The sequence below is a fragment of the Sinocyclocheilus grahami genome, unplaced genomic scaffold (genome assembly GCF_001515645.1).
Source record: "Sinocyclocheilus grahami isolate Dianchi unplaced genomic scaffold, SAMN03320097.WGS_v1.1 scaffold1007.1, whole genome shotgun sequence".
Classification (NCBI taxonomy): domain Eukaryota; kingdom Metazoa; phylum Chordata; class Actinopteri; order Cypriniformes; family Cyprinidae; genus Sinocyclocheilus; species Sinocyclocheilus grahami.
Window position 1 is genome coordinate 489,047 of NW_015506186.1, and position 19,011 is coordinate 508,057.

The following is a 19,011-nucleotide window of genomic DNA, read 5'->3' on the forward strand; positions in this document are numbered from 1 at the left end:
CATCCAGCTTTCCTTACAGAAGCTCACCCCCTGCAGTCGGTGTATCAGCTCCTCTGTTCCCTGATGTGAAGCGCTTTCTATCAGACTGTCTCTTCTCTGCTGCAGGGCTGTTCAGATCTCAGGGTTTCTCCCGATGAACTGAAGAACGGGCTTCAGTTGAACTGTTTTGCTGGATTAGGTGTGGCATCCTGGAATTATACAGTGAAACTGAACAACTTCACTTAAACGACTGCAGAAACACATTTATTTGGCGTCCCGTGTCCTCATAACATCATGGAAAGGCCCCGGGCTGTGCTAGTTTCTGTGAGAAAGTGAAAAGCTACCTCTCACTGAAATGTATTTTGTTGAAAATAAGCAGATAATTAAATAACACAGGATCTGTTTCCTCTGCTAGAACTAATTTTCACATTTTAATAAATGTGGCTCCAATTATGTTCAGCCTTGTTCTGAGCCAACATGAGCTTTTCCATGAAAGAGCAACACGTATGTTTTATTTCAGAGAGCTGCCTGTTAAAAATGACTGCTGTTATTCTCATTGGATTGGTGTGTGTTCAGTCTCAAATCCGAGACACACACCTAATGATTGAAATGATTCAACCCTCACGTTGTGGTGGTGTTGATGTTGTTTGTGTGTGATCATCAGTGCCAGACACTGTAAAACTGATGTGCTTTTGTGCATTTGTATTTATCAAAATATATTGTGCACATGAAATATACATTCAGAGCTCTTTCACATCATTATGAATCATGAATCAAAGCTGTTTTCTGGGGTTCACTGTCATTTACTTCATGTCGTCCCAAATCTGTATGACGTTCTTTCTTCTGTGGAGCACAAAAGAAGGTATTTCGACAAATGTCTTGTCCACACAGTGAAGGTCAGTGGTCCTCAAAACTGTTCATAAGCATTCTCCAAAACATGTTCAACAGAAGAAAGAAACTCATACAGGTTTGGAAGGACATCAGGGAGAGTAAATAATGACAGAATTATCATTTTTTTAGTGGACTATCCCTTTAATATTAAAATATTTTTTTCTTCTTAACTGAATTGTTTGTTCAACCCTAATATGATATAACATCTAATTTTCCTCTCTTCACTGTTTTTACAGAAACACAAACACGTTTCAGTCACTGAACGCTTGATGGCGCCACTGGAACAGAAAATATTAAACAACTTAACGTTTCAACATCTAATTAAACCTCCATCATCTATGCGCTTATAAACATGATACCTGTTTCTGATGCAGAAAAGCTAGTTCATGCATTCATGACCTCTAGACTGGACTATTGTAATGCACTGCTAGCTGGTTGTCCTGCATCTTCAATAAACAAGCTACAGGTAGTCCAAAATGCAGCGGCTAGAGTCCTTACCAGGTCAAGAAAATATGATTTAATTTATCACGGTATTATCACAATATTGAAATTTAGTTGCAAAAAAGTGTTGTCAAAATGCAGTATAACAGGTTTAATAACTTTTTTCTTATAACAAGAATAACTGAACATTTAAACAGCCTACAATAAAGCTTTACACAAAAAAATTATAAAGTTAGACATTTTTACACAGATTAAAGAGCAAAAGAATTATAAAGGCCAGTAGGTAGCACTTTACAATAAGATCTCATTAGTTAACCATAATTAATGCATTAACATTAACAATCAGCAATAGCTAAATTTGCTACTGAAGTTATTAATCTTTGTTAAATAATACAACTCTTAGTTCATGATAGCTCATTAAATAACAAAGTTGCAACTTTTGATTTTAACAACGTATATTGGAGATATTTGTTATTAAGATTAATGAATGTTTAGAATATTTTTTCATTGGCAGTTTCTGTTAACTAATGAATTACCTAATGTCAACTAATGAAGCCCTAATGTAAAGTGTCACCGAACAATAATCAAAACACTTTCAAACAATATCTAGGGCATGTTGTAGTCCAGGATAAAATGTAAAAAAGTTTGAAAATAAATAGCCCATTAACACAAATCTGAATGGCTATTTAAATTATTTAAATACGTTTTAGAAAGTAGCTCAGCTGCTTTGATCACAGAGGTTTCCGGGGTAATGACTGCATTTCTGCTGTTCAGCGCCATCTGCTGTCAGAGAGTGAGAGTGCTTTCATTCAGAGCGTCTCCTTCACGCACTCCGCCATGCGCTTCTCATCCGTGTTTGTTTACATCAGAGAGCGCACACGTCTGTGACGCCGCATACAGCAGTGTTGTGCATTGTGACCAGTTGAAAAAGTATTCTTAAAATGCATTCAGTTAATTTGTAATAAATAATTATTCTCGGTATTTTGAAGTGCCCACGATAACAATATCGTGCATATATGGGGCAGTCGTGGCATGGCCTAATGGATAGAGAGTCAGACTTGTAACCTGAAGGTCGTGGGTTTAAGTCTCAGGTCAGGCAGGGATTGTCAGTGGGGGGAATGAATAATCAGCGGTCTCTCCACCCTCAAAACTACGACTGAGATGAGACCCTTGAGCAAGGCACCGAACCCCTCACTGCCCACTGCTCCGGGTGTGTGTTCACGGTGTGTGTGTGTTCACTACTGTGTGTGTGCACTTGGATGGGTTAAATGCAGAGCACAAATTCTGGGTATGGGTCACCATACTTGGCCACACTTCACTTCACATGTTCATCATTGTGATATATCGCATTACAGAATACCGGCACGTGTCAATACCTAACTAGTCTTCTACCACACTACAATCCATCACGCTCCCTAATGTTGCAAAACTCTGGACTTTTGGTAGTACCTAGGATAGCAAAGTCCACTAAAGGAGGTAGAGCTTTTTTGCATTTGGCTCCCAAACTCTGGAATAGCCTTCCTGATACCGTTCGGGGTTCAGACACACTCTCTCTGTTTAAATCTAGATTAAAGACACATCTCTTTGGCCAAGCATTCAAATAATGCATCTCATAATCTTGTACTGCAGTTATATCTGATCAAATGCACATTATTATTCTTTAGTTTGGGTTAAACAAATAAATTTTGCTTGGTTGGAACAGCAGCTACGCTAATTATGTTTGTATTTGTTTCTCTGTCTTTTGCCACGGGATTGACATCCCGTGGTAACTAGGATTTACACAAGCTTCAGTCTGGATCCAGAACACCTGAGAAGAGATGATGCAACCCCTCAGAGGACCTCAGATGATGCCAACCCTGAAACAACATACAGAACTACCACATTTTGCTATAAATTTGATTGCATCATATAATAATTGCTGTTAATAGTGTTCACTGTCTGTTTGATTACATGACATTAACTAACTGCTTGATTTTTACTGTACATTTCTGCCATATGGGCATCAGCTTGAGATAGTCACCACTGATAAGCTACTACTAAATATAATGTAGAAACTTTATTTTCTGTAAAGCTGCTTTGCAACTATTTGCATTGTGAAAAGCGCTATACAAATAAACTTTCTATAATGAAATGGCTTTGTATTGAATCATGGCGAGCAGCAACTTTACAGTCCTGGAGACAGATGGATCTGTTCAGACAAGCCTGAGTTCATCAGCAGAAAGACAGCGCAGAGATCCGCAGGGCACGAAACAAGGCGAGAGTAGCAGAATTCAGTCAGAGGTTAAAATGAGCCCTTTAACTGCGCCTGCGTTTCCATATCATCAATCCACGAACATGCTAATCTTTGCAAACCTGTTTAAAGTTCAGATGTTCAGCTAGTTTGCTCAGAGTCTGTAAGCCAATCACCGCTAGTTTAATGTCCTGAGGAGTGAAACACTGCTTTCAGAACATTGATGTATCCATTGGAGTGGGACTCAACCAATCGCATGGGGGGGGGGGGACTATCTGTCTGACTGACCAATGGCAGATGAGTAGAGCAGAAGAATGTTTTGCTCTCAGAAATATTGATCGCTTGATCAGAGATCTAGCTCATGTGTGTTTGGCAGGGCATTTGGGAAGTGTTATTGAAATTGTGATTCTATTTCTGTTGGCTTTAGATCCGAGTGTTGTGTTAGAGCTCTGCTCTGTTAGAGGCCTGCTGGGAAATATTCTGCTGAAGTCTCTCGCAAGACTGACGTGGTGGTTATATTGCCATGGCTGTAGACTGAGCTCTAGATTCCTGATGAAGTCTTCAGTATTTACCGCTTTGCCTTTTCGCTCTGCCATTATTTATGTTACACTCCTATATGTCTCTGTGCTTTCATGAGAGAGCCATCCGGTCTGCAGTGTTTTGTCTATGAGCTCATCCCAACTGAGTTTGAAGAGGTCAGATTTTTTTGTCCTTTGATATTGAGATGTATAGGGTGTTTTATGTTTGTTTTATGATGTTAGTTTGTAATGCTCTCGTTGAATTTGTTTAACCCAGTTTTTTTTGCATTTATTTGCATTGTACAGCACTTTACGTGTACGATGTCTGTTGTTTTTAAATGTGCCTAAATAAAAGGACCCTGACCTTCAGTCTTCATCAGTATCTGCTGAGTAGCTTGTCTGCCGGTTCTCTGACCGTGTACGTCAGCAGTGCTTTCTGAGTGTGAGGGCTTTCTGTACTGCTCCTGCAGGCACTAGGTGCTTTTGTGTTGATGCTCATGAATATTTCATGAGAATTTTCTGGAACTGTTGTTTTACTTCCTGCTTTTACATAACAGCCATGTTACACACAGAGAGTGCTTCAAACGTCACGAGTGTGTACATTAATGGATCTTGAGTGCTGAGTTGTATATCCTAACATACAAGCTTTATTTAATCTTTCTTCTGTTTTCCCTCCACAGTTCAGAGGAGCAGACTGAGGAAGACAGAAGTGATGCCGTAAACATCGATGCCAAAGAGAGCTTGGAGGACAAGAGACGGTATAATCTAGCCTGTCCTCCTGTAGTGACTTACGGCAGGTACCGTGGATTGAGGGAAGCCCGGAAACCAAAGAAGAAGCATCGTGTCGAGCTTCATTCGCCCATCTCTGAGGGAGAAGAGACTACGCAACCCAACGGCCATGAGGACAGTGAGATCTCCTCCTGCGCTGTGAACACCATGAGCTCTGATGGTCATGAAAACCCCACTGCCGTAAATCAAGCATCTCCTTCACAGCAGATAGAAGAAGTGTCAGCTCAAGCAGACGAGGTTCTCGCTGTTGAATCTGAACTCCTGTGTCTGAGCAGCTCTCAGAGAGAGACTGAGCTTGTGTGTGTGTATAAATCAGTGCTGTAGCTCATGTCTAATAGATGAAGTCATTGTGTCTGCATGTTTCTGAGCACTGAAAGCTTATGCAATGTGGTTTTGCTAATGCATGTCCACGAACTCGCCTACGTTCTCTGTTATTCAGCAGCACTCAAACACGCGTGGAAATCACATGGGGGATGTTTTTCACTTTGTTTTTCGTAAACTTGAAATTGTACTGGTGCACAGTGCACAGACGGCTGATTTGATCCAGAGATTATGAAGAAAACAACAGCGTCACGTACATGCTGAGATGTTTTTAAGGTTTATGTATGAGCCTTTGACAAAAATTGTACATGAAATATTTGTTTGTGTAAGTTGATGAGTTCTGCGATGTTCCTGTCCTGTGTTTCTGAATGCTTTTTGTTCAATCACTTCCTTTTCTTTGTTCTCTGAGACTCTTTTGGTCTCCACAGCAATGTCCTTGAGATTCTGTGTGTGTGAGAGACGTTGTGTTGCTTGTTAAGATGCTGATGGGTGTTTGAACACTGTGTGTTCAGTCGGTTGCTGTATGTTGATCCGTTTCACCGTGGCTCGTGTGTTCTTCTGGAGGAGGGTCAGACTCTAAAGACCAGCGGAGGATCTCCACAGGACCTGAAGGAGACCAGTCTGTCTGTGCGCTCTGTCCGGACGCTGCTCAAGGTATCAGGAGCCGTCTGTCTCTGTGTTTTGGTGTTTCAGTTACTGTATATTAAATATTTCTGATTGTGATGTGTCGAGCGAGAAATCTGTCAGCACAGCTATACACACTAACAAACATCAGTGAATAGAAATTAATAGCTTATAGCACCACCTTGTGGCGGATTCTCTCAAGAATTGATACACAACTAGTCACCTTGTAATGTATATGCTAAATCTCATTATGGAAAAGCATAACTTTATTTCTATAGTGCTTAATAGAGTACACATTGTTTCAAACATAATAATCAGGGAAATAACAATCAGTGGTGCAAACTTTGTCAAATAGGATAGGAAACTGATTTAAATTCAGCAGTAAAGCGGACAATAGTGTTCATATTCAGCTCAAGTCAGTTCAGTGTTGATTCAATTAATCAAAATTAATTAAATAATTATTGAAGGAAACAAAATGAACAATTAGACATCTTTCACCCAAACTGAAATACAGCACATACGTTTTTGTTATTGTACAACGCATGTGAATATTTCATGAAGCAAGAGGTCTTCAGTTTATTATTGGTTGTTTGTTTGTTGCTAAACAGTTGGCTGTTATATTTTAACACCGTATCTGTATGGCTTTGGCTCTGAATGACGGATTAGCCTGGCAGAAGCACTGCTAATTCTGCTCCGGTTTAACAAGACCATGACCCAGGGTTAAACACAGCCGGAAAAGTACAAGAAACATACCACAACATTTTTGTTTTTGAAGATGAAAATGCAGCATCTTACCTAGACATAAGCCTTATTTTTTTGATCCAAAAAGACATTTTAACCACATTTTCTTCCCGTGACAGAGTCATTGGAATTTGATTATCCGTATATGCCACACATCTGTCAGTTTACCACAGGCTGCTATTGTCTTGACTTCAGTACATGGATGAGATTGGGGGAGAGATTATAAAGTTTTGGATTATTATTATTATATTTTATTTTTTACAAATTATTAAAATTTTATTAATAAGTTAGGTACATTATTTTGGAGTTGAAAATAAAATTTCAGCCTTATCTTTAGCTTTACCTTACAGCCGCTTAGGGGAGCTGTGCCTGTGGTTATATCTTTAAAATGATTTGAGTTTTTGTCTTGTCTTGATATCTGCCTCCTCCAGTAGGGGCTGAAAAAGCAATATACTGTAAATCATACATTTCCTTTTATCTCAGTGTTTCGTGCACTTTTATGAGCTTCTCATGCTGCAGTCGGTCAGGACAACGAACAGACACTCTTCAGGATCTGAGTTTACTCTGTGTTCATGAGTTTGGATGGTGTTTTCTTCAGTCAATGGTGTTGTGTGCAGGACGACCGTGTTCGAGATCCGTCTGTATCCCAGCTCGTCTCAGACGTCCGTCTTTGCTCTGCGACAGACCTGATGGAGCCTGTGCTCACCAGTGCATGGTAGGAGATACAGTGCATTTGAGTGTGAACACAGGATCTTTGGTCTCAGATAGTTGACCTGGTCTAAAATCATCAAAACATGACTTGGATGTAGTTTTTTCTTAATGTCTGCTCACCAACTGCTCATTTGATTTGCCCTGTTTATTCACTACCAAAGGTCACGTCTGCTTGGATTGATCCTGACATTTCTTTCTCTTCAACGAGACGTTAAAACAGCCGTTGTTGTGCTGGCAGTGGTTCGTACGTGTTTCGTCCGTGTTCACTGAATGTGTGCAGCTGGTTGGTTTAGGAACAGCCCGGATTCAGCGAGAGTCACGCCCGAGACAAGACCGCTGGACCCAAAGGTGAGACGCCAGACACGCAGATGTTCAGAGCTGCTCTGGGATCAGTGCATGTGATTGCTGTGTGTCTTGTGTAGGTGTTCGAGACGCCGCAGGGTGGGTTCAGGGAGCTGCTGACGGACGCCGGGTTAGGGTTAGGGTGGGATGTGCGTGTCTTAGCCACAGAAACCTGCGACAAATGTGTGATGCATTACAGACGTGGTCATTTTGCTCTCTCAAGCCGAACAAGAAGCGGCACGTATAGGGTGAATCGCACCAAAAACAGTGAATCGAATCAGCAAACAGGCAAAAGTTCACTTCAAGCATGAACAAAACAGCATTGACGAATTTAGGTGTTTGAAAAAAAAAACAGTGCAAGCAAGCAGGACTGTATTACTATATATCTGTATATAACGCCCAAACTTTTCACTGTGAAGGGCCAAAAATCAAACCTGATGATATAAAAAAATATATATATAAAAAAGAAAATATATAAAAATCTAAATATAATAAAATGTAATTTTCAAAAAACACTTCCACTATATTAGCAAAATTTCAACGCAAAAGAGGAACAGTGGTAAATGGTGAATTTTTCCTATTTTTATTACGATGTGGCATGGCAGGCCAAAACAAAGCTCAGAGTCCTGGTTAAGGCATCTCTTATACAGACTATATTCAAGCCATAGAAAGTCAAAGCTCTTGCTGAAAAATGCACAATCTTCCAGTCATATTGTGCATTTAAATTCATGTAATGTAATGAAAACGGTGTGGTGCGCAGCAGGACTGAGTCGTAGGTGTGGGAATACTCAGAGTTTGAATGTTAAAGGCGTGATGCAGCGCTTCTTGTCCGGTGTGTGTATCGTTTAGGCAGCAGACAGCTGATGTGTGTGTGTGTGTGTGTGTGTGAGACATCTTTTTAGCCAAGCATTCACCTAACCTTGAACTCCAGTAATAGAAAGCTTATTTATTCAGCTTACAGTATATAAATCTAAAAAAGTGTGTATAAAAGGAAACAAAAACCTACAGAGGGATATCTTTTGCCTTCATAACTTTATATTATAGGGGCATTGAAACTTCAGCCTAATGGGCTTCATCACATGGTGAATGCGTTTGGACTCTTTTTGTTTGTTTTGTGTGTATACTCATACATACTCGATAATCAGCTCGTATATGGTTAAAACAATTACAGTATTACTGTAGATGATGCAAATCACACACCCCTAGACTGAATATCAAGTGTGTGTGTGTTCATGTCTCTCAGGTGGACTCGGCGCTGACTGAGATCATCTGATCCTGAGAGAGCTTCACCGAGCCACTCAGATCTGGGACATCGATGTACTGTGATCGCACACATCAGCGACTGAAGATCACAGCCGTCATTCAGATTTTAGCCACTCGCCTCCAAGCCAGTAACTGATTCTGTTTTAAACTGCACTGTGAAAGTGGAGGAACCCGAGGGACGAGGCTCTGTGTTTGTTTTTATCTCCAGAAGCACATTTGCACTACCAGAAACCTCATGAGCGTTCTGCAGGTGTTTCAGGTGAACTCATGCTGGATTCTCCCTTTAATCCGCCGGGAAATAGTCACGGATACTGTTTCTGTTGGCGCAAGCATTCATACGGTCCACGTTAAACTTGCAGGTCCTGCAGGAACACTAACGTAAATCAACCACAACATGTGATGTGTACATCGATGCTCACAAGCAGCATTTCTAAAAGAACCTCAACAATAAATGGAAACTGAAATGCATTGCGTGTTTGTGTTTGAATCTGTTACACAATATTTCACACAAGGCTTGGATAGTGACTTGTTTTATTCAGCTAAAATCATGCACAATTCCTGACAGTTCGTAACCGTTCCTGATGAAGACGAGATGGTGTTTATGGTGTTTGGCAGACCTGCAGCAGTCCTTCGCTCCACAGCCCCAGCAGCAGGCCTGCTTTATCTTCATCCCGCAGGAGCTGCAGCTGCGCAGCCGGGACACGATTGATTCGCAGCAGCTGCTCCAGAGCGGCCAGATGAGACGAGGGGAAGCGCAGACCCTGAAACTGAAGAAGCTCAGCCTGAGAATCACACGACTGGAAAATCAAGACAAGTGCGTGCTGTTAGTCTGAGAGCTGACGGACCTGTGACACGACCTCCTCCTCTTCATCATCATCATCATCATCTTCAGATGTTCCCATCATATGCATTTCTCTCTTGTTCTTTAAAGAATGCAACACAAACACCACCAGCTCTGTGGCCACGTCCTGATCAGAGAGAGACGGATGCAGTAAGAACTTGCTGTGTGTGTGTGCATGAGTGAGTGAGAGTGAGTGAGTGAGTGTGTGTGCATGAGTGAGTGTGTGCATGAGTGAGTGAGTGACTGTATGAGTGAGTGTGAGTGAGAGTGCGTGAGTGAGCGTGCGTGCGTGTGTGCGAATGAGTGAGTGAGGGCGTGAGTGAGCGTGCGTGAGTGCGTGAGTGAGCGTGCGTGTGTGTGTGTGAGTGAATGTGTGAGTGAATGAGTGAGTGTGCATGAGTGAGTGAGTCTGTGCATGAGTGCGTGAGTGAGTGTGCGTGAGTGAGTGTGCGTGTGCATGAGTGAGTGAGTGTGCGAGTGAGTGCGTGCATGCATGAGTGAGTGTGTGTGCGAGTGAGTGTGTGCATGCATGAGTGAGTGTGTGTGCGTGAGTGAGTGCGAGTGAGTGAGTGAGAGTGAATGTGTGTGCATGAGTGAGTGAGTGAGTGATTGAGTGAGTGAGAGAGTGAGTGCGTGCGTGCGCGTGAGTGAGTGTGCATGAGTGAGTGAGTGAGAGACACTACTGGTTAAAATATTACAAAATAATATTGAGCAGCACAACTGTTTTCAACATTGCTAATAATAATAAATGTTTGTTGAGCAGCAAATCAGCATATTAAACTGATTTCTGAAGATCATGTGACACTGAAGACTGGAGGAATGATGCTGAAAATACAGCTGCGCATCACAGGAATAAATTACAGTTTAACATTCACATAGAAAACTGTTTTAGATTGTAATATTTAATTGTTTTTACTGTGTTTTTGATCAAATAATTGCAGCCTTGGTGAGCAGAAGAGACTTCTTTCAGAAACATTAATGTGTTCATTATTCATTAACTTTTGACTGGTAGTGTGTATGTATTTTATATAAAGGTGTGTGAGACTCTTACGGTGTTGTCTTGACTGGGCTCCACCGTTAGAAGAAGATGCTCTTTGAACCGGAGACACACAGTGTCCTCTAGCGACGGCGGTTTCCCAGCTGAAAGAGAATAGAGAGCCGATCATCGTCACAGACGTCAGCGGTGCGTCAATTAGCGGGCCTCAGAGACTCACCGGGTTCGAGTTCGGCCTGCTCCAGCAGATACGGTGGCAGTCTGTGGGAGATGAAGTCTCGTTTCATAGCAGTAGAGCGCAACTCATGATCGTCGCGCTCGAGAGCGTCAGCCAGACGCCGCAGGGATGCACTCATCTGCTTATTAACGTCTGAACTGAAGCTGGGAGCCTGAGGCATCGAGACGAGGAAACACACACTCTGTTAGAGCCAGAGCCAGAGTCAGCGAGCCGATGGAGGAGCTGTGCTCACCGTCAGGAGGTTACGAGGCAGACCGGATCGCATCTCACCGTCTCGCCTCATGCAGTCGAACACGCAGCCGGGAATCACGTCCAGCATGAAGTCGCCCCACGACCTGAAACACAAGAGCTCACGTCTGAACCCACATGTAGTTTTGAGTTCTCAGAAATGTACAATGTGTTGAAGGCATACATGATTGAGTGTAATTTGGCTGGTATCAAAATGAAGTGAGTTTATGATTAAAACAAGAACAGATTTCTGCCAAATCAACTTCATTCAAAAGGGAAAACAAGGTTATTTTTCTGACTCCATTGACAGATATTTTTTCTTGTTTTAATCAAACTCACTTCATTTTGTTCAGTTTCTCAGAGAACAAGACTTCATATCTTGTCTTGATATATTTAAATATTTGTACTGGAAAACAAGACTTTTTGTGCAATTCATGCAACATTAAATGCCACAACTGTATGAATTTAAGACTTTCTGCTCTGATTTAAGACCTTTTTAAGGCTTTTATTTGTAGAAGGGTGAACTAAGAATTTTTAAGACCCACAGAAACCCAGTTTCTCATAATGTGACTCATGCTGAATTATACTGAAACTAATGAAGATCATAGCAGAACACAAGGGTTAGTGGAGCGCTTTCACAGCGGTCTAGAGTCTGTGAAGCACGCGTGATCGAGCGCAGACGTACATGTTCTGGTAGGTGCTGAGTGTGAGGTGAGTGGATCGCTCCACGCCGGCCGGTGTGTCCGCCTGATGGATGGTACCTCTGGGGAAATACAGCAGGTCTCCAGGCTAGAAGAACAGCAGCAGATTCAAGCACAAGGGTACACGCATCTGCCTCAACATGTCGTCTCTCTTTCAGTCTCAAACCTGCAGGATGAAGTTGTGTGTCGGGGGCCCGATGCGGTCCTCAGGCTCCAGGCTGTACTCGCGGGCCAGAGGGACGGTGGGCTGGTAAAGCCTCCAGTGTTTCTGTCCCTCCAGCTGAAGGATCAGCACCTGAACAGACACCAGCAAAACATGAAGGTCAGTTGTGAGGACCACACATTAATGTTCAGGTGAAACAGTGATCTGTTCAAAACAGATCAAAATAGTGATCTGTGACATTGTATGATGCTGAATATCAAAGGGTTTTTTGAATAAAGGGTCTGGGGACCAGAGTATGTGAGCGGAGCAGTGTGATTTTGACTGGAGCGAGGAGCGGATTTTTTAAAAGTCGGAGCGTGGTTTTCACTCGCTCCATCACGGGTACAATTCATGCCAACGACTCGTAATATAACTGCATATTTAGCAAGAATTCACATGTTAAATATATTTAGCTAGCTAAATTTGGAATGGGATGGAATTTGTTTGTTCCTTCTAGATACTGAATATTTTCAGCTGAAAGCATGATTTAAACAAGTATTACAACACATGCAATCGCTCTCTCAATAATGCATTCAAACAAATGTGATCTAACAGTGCTACTTCATCTCCATTCGATTTTGAATGAGCAGAAATCTGTAAGAAATGCAGCGATCCGTAGGTAAAATAACTGACGAAAACGTACTGTTATTTTCATCACAAACCAAATTTGCACCGCAAGAAGCAGCAATTATACCTTTTAATGCTGACAACCATGTTATTAGCTTGTCACGAGGTAGGAAAAAAGTTTGCACACTAGTGTTCCAATAAGCCACTTTGAAATGCTCCTGTTATTTTATATGAGTGTTTCTGATATCAGTGAACCCGGAGCGGAGTGATGATTAAACGCTCGGAGCGCGGAGGGGAAATCGTTGACGCTCCTCTCCGCTCACATACTCTGCTGGGGACACAATGATTTTTACATTTGTGGAGTAAAAATAATAGTTTTTCTTTTGAAGTAAAAAGATTATACCCTTGGGGTCAGATGGGCCACCAGAGTTGGCATGGTGTTACTAGTGTTGTCATTTTTACATTTAAAACCGATTGTAATTAATGGGGTTATATACTATTTTCATGAGCTAATGTTAGTGAACTAGTGTTTGTCTGACAGGACTAGTGTTAGTGAACGAGTGTTTGTCTGATAGAACTAGGGTTAGTGAACTAGTGTTTGTCTGACAGAACTAGTGTTAGTGAACGAGTGTTTGTCTGATAGAACTAGGGTTAGTGAACTAGTGTTTGTCTGACAGAACTAGTGTTAGTGAACGAGTGTTTGTCTGATAGAACTAGGGTTAGTGAACTAGTGTTTGTCTGACAGAACTAGTGTTAGTGAACGAGTGTTTGTCTGATAGAACTAGGGTTAGTGAACTAGTGTTTGTCTGACAGAACTAGTGTTAGTGAACGAGTGTTTGTCTGATAGAACTAGGGTTAGTGAACTAGTGTTTGTCTGACAGAACTAGTGTTAGTGAACGAGTGTTTGTCTGATAGAACTAGGGTTAGTGAACTAGTGTTTGTCTGACAGAACTAGTGTTAGTGAACGAGTGTTTGTCTGATAGAACTAGGGTTAGTGAACTAGTGTTTGTCTGACAGAACTAGTGTTAGTGAACGAGTGTTTGTCTGATAGAACTAGGGTTAGTGAACTAGTGTTTGTCTGACAGAACTAGTGTTAGTGAACGAGTGTTTGTCTGATAGAACTAGGGTTAGTGAACTAGTGTTTGTCTGACAGAACTAGTGTTAGTGAACGAGTGTTTGTCTGATAGAACTAGGGTTAGTGAACTAGTGTTTGTCTGACAGAACTAGTGTTAGTGAACGAGTGTTTGTCTGATAGAACTAGGGTTAGTGAACTAGTGTTTGTCTGACAGAACTAGTGTTAGTGAACGAGTGTTTGTCTGATAGAACTAGGGTTAGTGAACTAGTGTTTGTCTGACAGAACTAGTGTTAGTGAACGAGTGTTTGTCTGATAGAACTAGGGTTAGTGAACTAGTGTTTGTCTGACAGAACTAGTGTTAGTGAACGAGTGTTTGTCTGATAGAACTAGGGTTAGTGAACTAGTGTTTGTCTGACAGAACTAGTGTTAGTGAACGAGTGTTTGTCTGATAGAACTAGGGTTAGTGAACTAGTGTTTGTCTGACAGAACTAGTGTTAGTGAACGAGTGTTTGTCTGATAGAACTAGGGTTAGTGAACTAGTGTTTGTCTGACAGAACTAGTGTTAGTGAACGAGTGTTTGTCTGATAGAACTAGGGTTAGTGAACTAGTGTTTGTCTGACAGAACTAGTGTTAGTGAACGAGTGTTTGTCTGATAGAACTAGGGTTAGTGAACTAGTGTTTGTCTGACAGAACTAGTGTTAGTGAACGAGTGTTTGTCTGATAGAACTAGGGTTAGTGAACTAGTGTTTGTCTGACAGAACTAGTGTTAGTGAACGAGTGTTTGTCTGATAGAACTAGGGTTAGTGAACTAGTGTTTGTCTGACAGAACTAGTGTTAGTGAACGAGTGTTTGTCTGATAGAACTAGGGTTAGTGAACTAGTGTTTGTCTGACAGAACTAGTGTTAGTGAACGAGTGTTTGTCTGATAGAACTAGGGTTAGTGAACTAGTGTTTGTCTGACAGAACTAGTGTTAGTGAACGAGTGTTTGTCTGATAGAACTAGGGTTAGTGAACTAGTGTTTGTCTGACAGAACTAGTGTTAGTGAACGAGTGTTTGTCTGATAGAACTAGGGTTAGTGAACTAGTGTTTGTCTGACAGAACTAGTGTTAGTGAACGAGTGTTTGTCTGATAGAACTAGGGTTAGTGAACTAGTGTTTGTCTGACAGAACTAGTGTTAGTGAACGAGTGTTTGTCTGATAGAACTAGGGTTAGTGAACTAGTGTTTGTCTGACAGAACTAGTGTTAGTGAACGAGTGTTTGTCTGATAGAACTAGGGTTAGTGAACTAGTGTTTGTCTGACAGAACTAGTGTTAGTGAACGAGTGTTTGTCTGATAGAACTAGGGTTAGTGAACTAGTGTTTGTCTGACAGAACTAGTGTTAGTGAACGAGTGTTTGTCTGATAGAACTAGGGTTAGTGAACTAGTGTTTGTCTGACAGAACTAGTGTTAGTGAACGAGTGTTTGTCTGATAGAACTAGGGTTAGTGAACTAGTGTTTGTCTGACAGAACTAGTGTTAGTGAACGAGTGTTTGTCTGATAGAACTAGGGTTAGTGAACTAGTGTTTGTCTGACAGAACTAGTGTTAGTGAACGAGTGTTTGTCTGATAGAACTAGGGTTAGTGAACTAGTGTTTGTCTGACAGAACTAGTGTTAGTGAACGAGTGTTTGTCTGATAGAACTAGGGTTAGTGAACTAGTGTTTGTCTGACAGAACTAGTGTTAGTGAACGAGTGTTTGTCTGATAGAACTAGGGTTAGTGAACTAGTGTTTGTCTGACAGAACTAGTGTTAGTGAACGAGTGTTTGTCTGATAGAACTAGGGTTAGTGAACTAGTGTTTGTCTGACAGAACTAGTGTTAGTGAACGAGTGTTTGTCTGATAGAACTAGGGTTAGTGAACTAGTGTTTGTCTGACAGAACTAGTGTTAGTGAACGAGTGTTTGTCTGATAGAACTAGGGTTAGTGAACTAGTGTTTGTCTGACAGAACTAGTGTTAGTGAACGAGTGTTTGTCTGATAGAACTAGGGTTAGTGAACTAGTGTTTGTCTGACAGAACTAGTGTTAGTGAACGAGTGTTTGTCTGATAGAACTAGGGTTAGTGAACTAGTGTTTGTCTGACAGAACTAGTGTTAGTGAACGAGTGTTTGTCTGATAGAACTAGGGTTAGTGAACTAGTGTTTGTCTGACAGAACTAGTGTTAGTGAACGAGTGTTTGTCTGATAGAACTAGGGTTAGTGAACTAGTGTTTGTCTGACAGAACTAGTGTTAGTGAACGAGTGTTTGTCTGATAGAACTAGGGTTAGTGAACTAGTGTTTGTCTGACAGAACTAGTGTTAGTGAACGAGTGTTTGTCTGATAGAACTAGTGTTAGTGAACTAGCATTTGTCTGACAAGACTAGTGTTAGTGAACTAGTGTTAGTTAGCGTGGTTCACAGACCTCCACATCGTCGTAGTGCGGCGGGAGGCCCTGCGAGGCCTCAGGAGTGATGTAGACGTTGGATCCGACCAGCGAGCCGAAGAAACTCTCCAGCCGCTCCTGAATGCGCCACAGCTCATCCTGCGAACAGATGAAGAACAGGTCAGCTCCCTGTCAAACACCGCCGGCCAGTCTCCTCTCCGCCAGTCTGACCTTAAACCTCTGCGGCTGGTGCAGCTGAATAGTGGCTCTCCTCTCCTCCAAGTCCTTCTTCAGCTGGCTGAACTTCACTTTCCCTGCTTTATTCAGCACTTTCTTCTTGCCGTTCACGCAGCGGCAGACGTTGAGGTCCGTGGCGTATCGCAGGCCGCGAGCGCAGAGCTGCTTCACGTCTGACAGCTGGAACAGAGAGCTGTAATAAGAGGCCAGATCCGGATCGGACCGGTGCAGGACCAGCGGCTTCTGCTCCCAGTACTGCTGGAAGAACTCGTCCAGCCCGACCGGACCGATCAGACTCTGGAAGAAATCCCGGGGCGAGTCGAAGCACAGCGGAGCGGAGCCGTTCACGACCTTCATCTGCTTGACGGGCACATCATCCTCATCCTCCTGTCCATTACGCTGCTTCACTCTCCTGCCTTTATTTGGCATCTCTGTGGAGTAAAGGTGCTCCAAATATCAAGTTACACTGGGAAAAGTGCTGTGCTTACACAGTATTTTTATCTTGATATAAGATAAACACACTGAGGAAGATATTTATTTAGCCTTGCATGAAACATTTAATACCATGACTTTTTGAATTTAATAACTTTTTAAGGCCTTAATATGTGGAAGGAAGAGTTAAGACTTAAAACTGCAGAAACCCTAATTAATAAAAAGTAGGCCCATCATATCAGATCACTGGAGTATATCTTCAATATATGTGACCCTGGAGCACAAAACCAGTCATAAGGGTAATTTTGTGATTAATGCATGTTAATGCATCATCTGAAAGCTGAATAAATAAGCTCTCCATTGATGTATGGTTTGTTAGGATCGGACAATATTTGAAAATCTGGAATCTGAGGGTGCAAAAAAATCTAAATATTGAGAAAATCATCTTTAAAGTTGTTCAAATGAAGTTCTTAGCAATGCATATTACTAATCAAACATTAAGTTTTGATATATTTATGGTAGGAGATTTACTAAATATCTTCATGGAACATGATCTTTACTTAATATCCTAATGATTTTTGGCATAAAAGAGTCATTAAACTTGATAGTGCTGAATAGGAGTCTGAACATATGACCACTTCAGGTATATTAATGTCCTCAGCCCACTGAAGAGCCAACAATATGGCAATCATTTCTGTAGTATAAACTGATGGGTGATTAGATGTTCTTTTGGCTATTCTATACCTGAACCTTGGAACATATATTGCTGCTGCTGTGCGTCCTGTTTCAGGATCTTTAGATCCATCTGTATATATATATGAGACTGATATATATATTTCTGATCTAAATATTTCTGTACTATTGAATCTTTAGATTCTTGTCCATTTTATCATTTATACTCACTAAAACCTGAAGGTCAACTGCAGGCATTGGGAATAACCATGGAGGTGTTACTGGCAACACAACAGTATTGCAAACATCACAATTACTTATTCCAATTTGATGTGCTTCATTATCTGCTTTCCATCCAAAACTATTTATATTCATGTATTCATGTTCCCAACAGTTTTCTTTCTTCTACATACGACAAATTTCTACCTCTTTTCCATAAAGCACCATCGTCTGCATGTAAAGACTTTCCAATCCCTGGTCGAACTGTATTAAAAATATAATTTACCATTATGTTGAACAATATAGGGCTGCACACACTACCTTGTGGAGTACCATTTTCAATTGCATATTTCTTTGAGTATGAAGACCCAATCCTTACTTGAATGGTTCTATCATTTAAAAAATCCTTAATCCAATTATACATTCTACCATTAATATTCATTTTATTCAGTTTAATTAAAAGTCCTTCCTTCCACATCATATCGTACGCTTTCTCTATGTCTAAAAACACACCAACTAATACTTCTTTATTAATCTGAGATTTTCTTATATCTGATTCTAGACTTAAAATTGCATCTGTTGTGTTTCTACCTTTTCTAAAACCACTCTGATGAGGACATAAAAGATTTTTTGATTCCAGGACATAACTCAATCTTGCCACTACCATACGTTCCATTAGTTTACAGAGGTTAGAAGTTAATGCAATCGGTCTGTAACTTACGAATGGTATTTTCCTGGCTTTACAATTGGAATAATTATGCCATGTTTCCAAGAGGAAGGGAGTTGTCCTAACTTCCACACTCTATTATAAAGATATAATAAAATATTCTTTGACTTATCTGATAGATACCTAATTATTTCATTACATATTTCGTCTTTACCAGGAGAAGTGTTTCTCTCTCCCACAAGTGCCTGATTTAATTCATACATGGTAAAAACTTAATCTATTGAGCATCTATCTCTTTGCTCTAAAATATTTGGATTTTCCTTCATTTTGTTTTCTCTATATAATCTAATTTCTTCTGATATATTTCTATTACTATGAACCTAAACAAAATTTTCAGACAATACTTCTACTTTTCCAGCGTTAGATATGACTTGTTTTCCTTCACTAATTAAAACTGGAATTTCTCTGTTAGGTTGAATCCCTCCCATCTTTCTTATCATGCCCCACATTTCATTAATGTCTGTCTCTTTTCCAATTTCATCACAAAATTTCCTCCAATAATTCTTTTTTGCCATCCGAATTGTTTTCATGACAATTGCTTGTGTTCTCTTATACTCAGTAAAAACATTAAATGAATATGATTTTTTAACTTTCTTAAATACTCTGTTCCTTTTCTTTATAATTTCATTGCAC

At 40.8% G+C, this 19,011-nt stretch overlaps 1 protein-coding gene across 1 annotated transcript; it reads right to left on the minus strand.

Annotated features, from left to right (window-relative positions):
* Positions 1-9,341: 9,341 nt before the first annotated feature.
* riox2 (ribosomal oxygenase 2) lies at positions 9,342-16,782 on the minus strand. The gene is made up of 9 exons (XM_016250806.1): positions 16,323-16,782; positions 16,131-16,250; positions 12,019-12,147; positions 11,837-11,940; positions 11,156-11,258; positions 10,906-11,074; positions 10,743-10,831; positions 9,696-9,818; positions 9,342-9,617 (listed from the first exon to the last, which is right to left on the minus strand). The coding sequence occupies exons 1-9, from the start codon at positions 16,755-16,757 to the stop codon at positions 9,450-9,452; spliced, it is 1,440 nt and encodes a 479-aa protein (XP_016106292.1). The 5' UTR covers positions 16,758-16,782; the 3' UTR covers positions 9,342-9,449.
* Between the last annotated feature and the right edge of the window lie 2,229 nt (positions 16,783-19,011).

Coding starts and splice junctions, on each gene's coding strand:
- riox2 (XM_016250806.1), bottom strand. CDS start 16,757: ATGCCAAATAAAGGCAGGAGAGTGAAGCAGCGTAATGGACAGGAGGAT. Junction 12,148..16,130: donor CGCACTACGACGATGTGGAG/GTCTGTGAACCA, acceptor GTGTCTGTTCAG/GTGCTGATCCTTCAGCTGGA. Junction 9,819..10,742: donor AGCCCAGTCAAGACAACACC/GTAAGAGTCTCA, acceptor CTCTCTGATCAG/GACGTGGCCACAGAGCTGGT.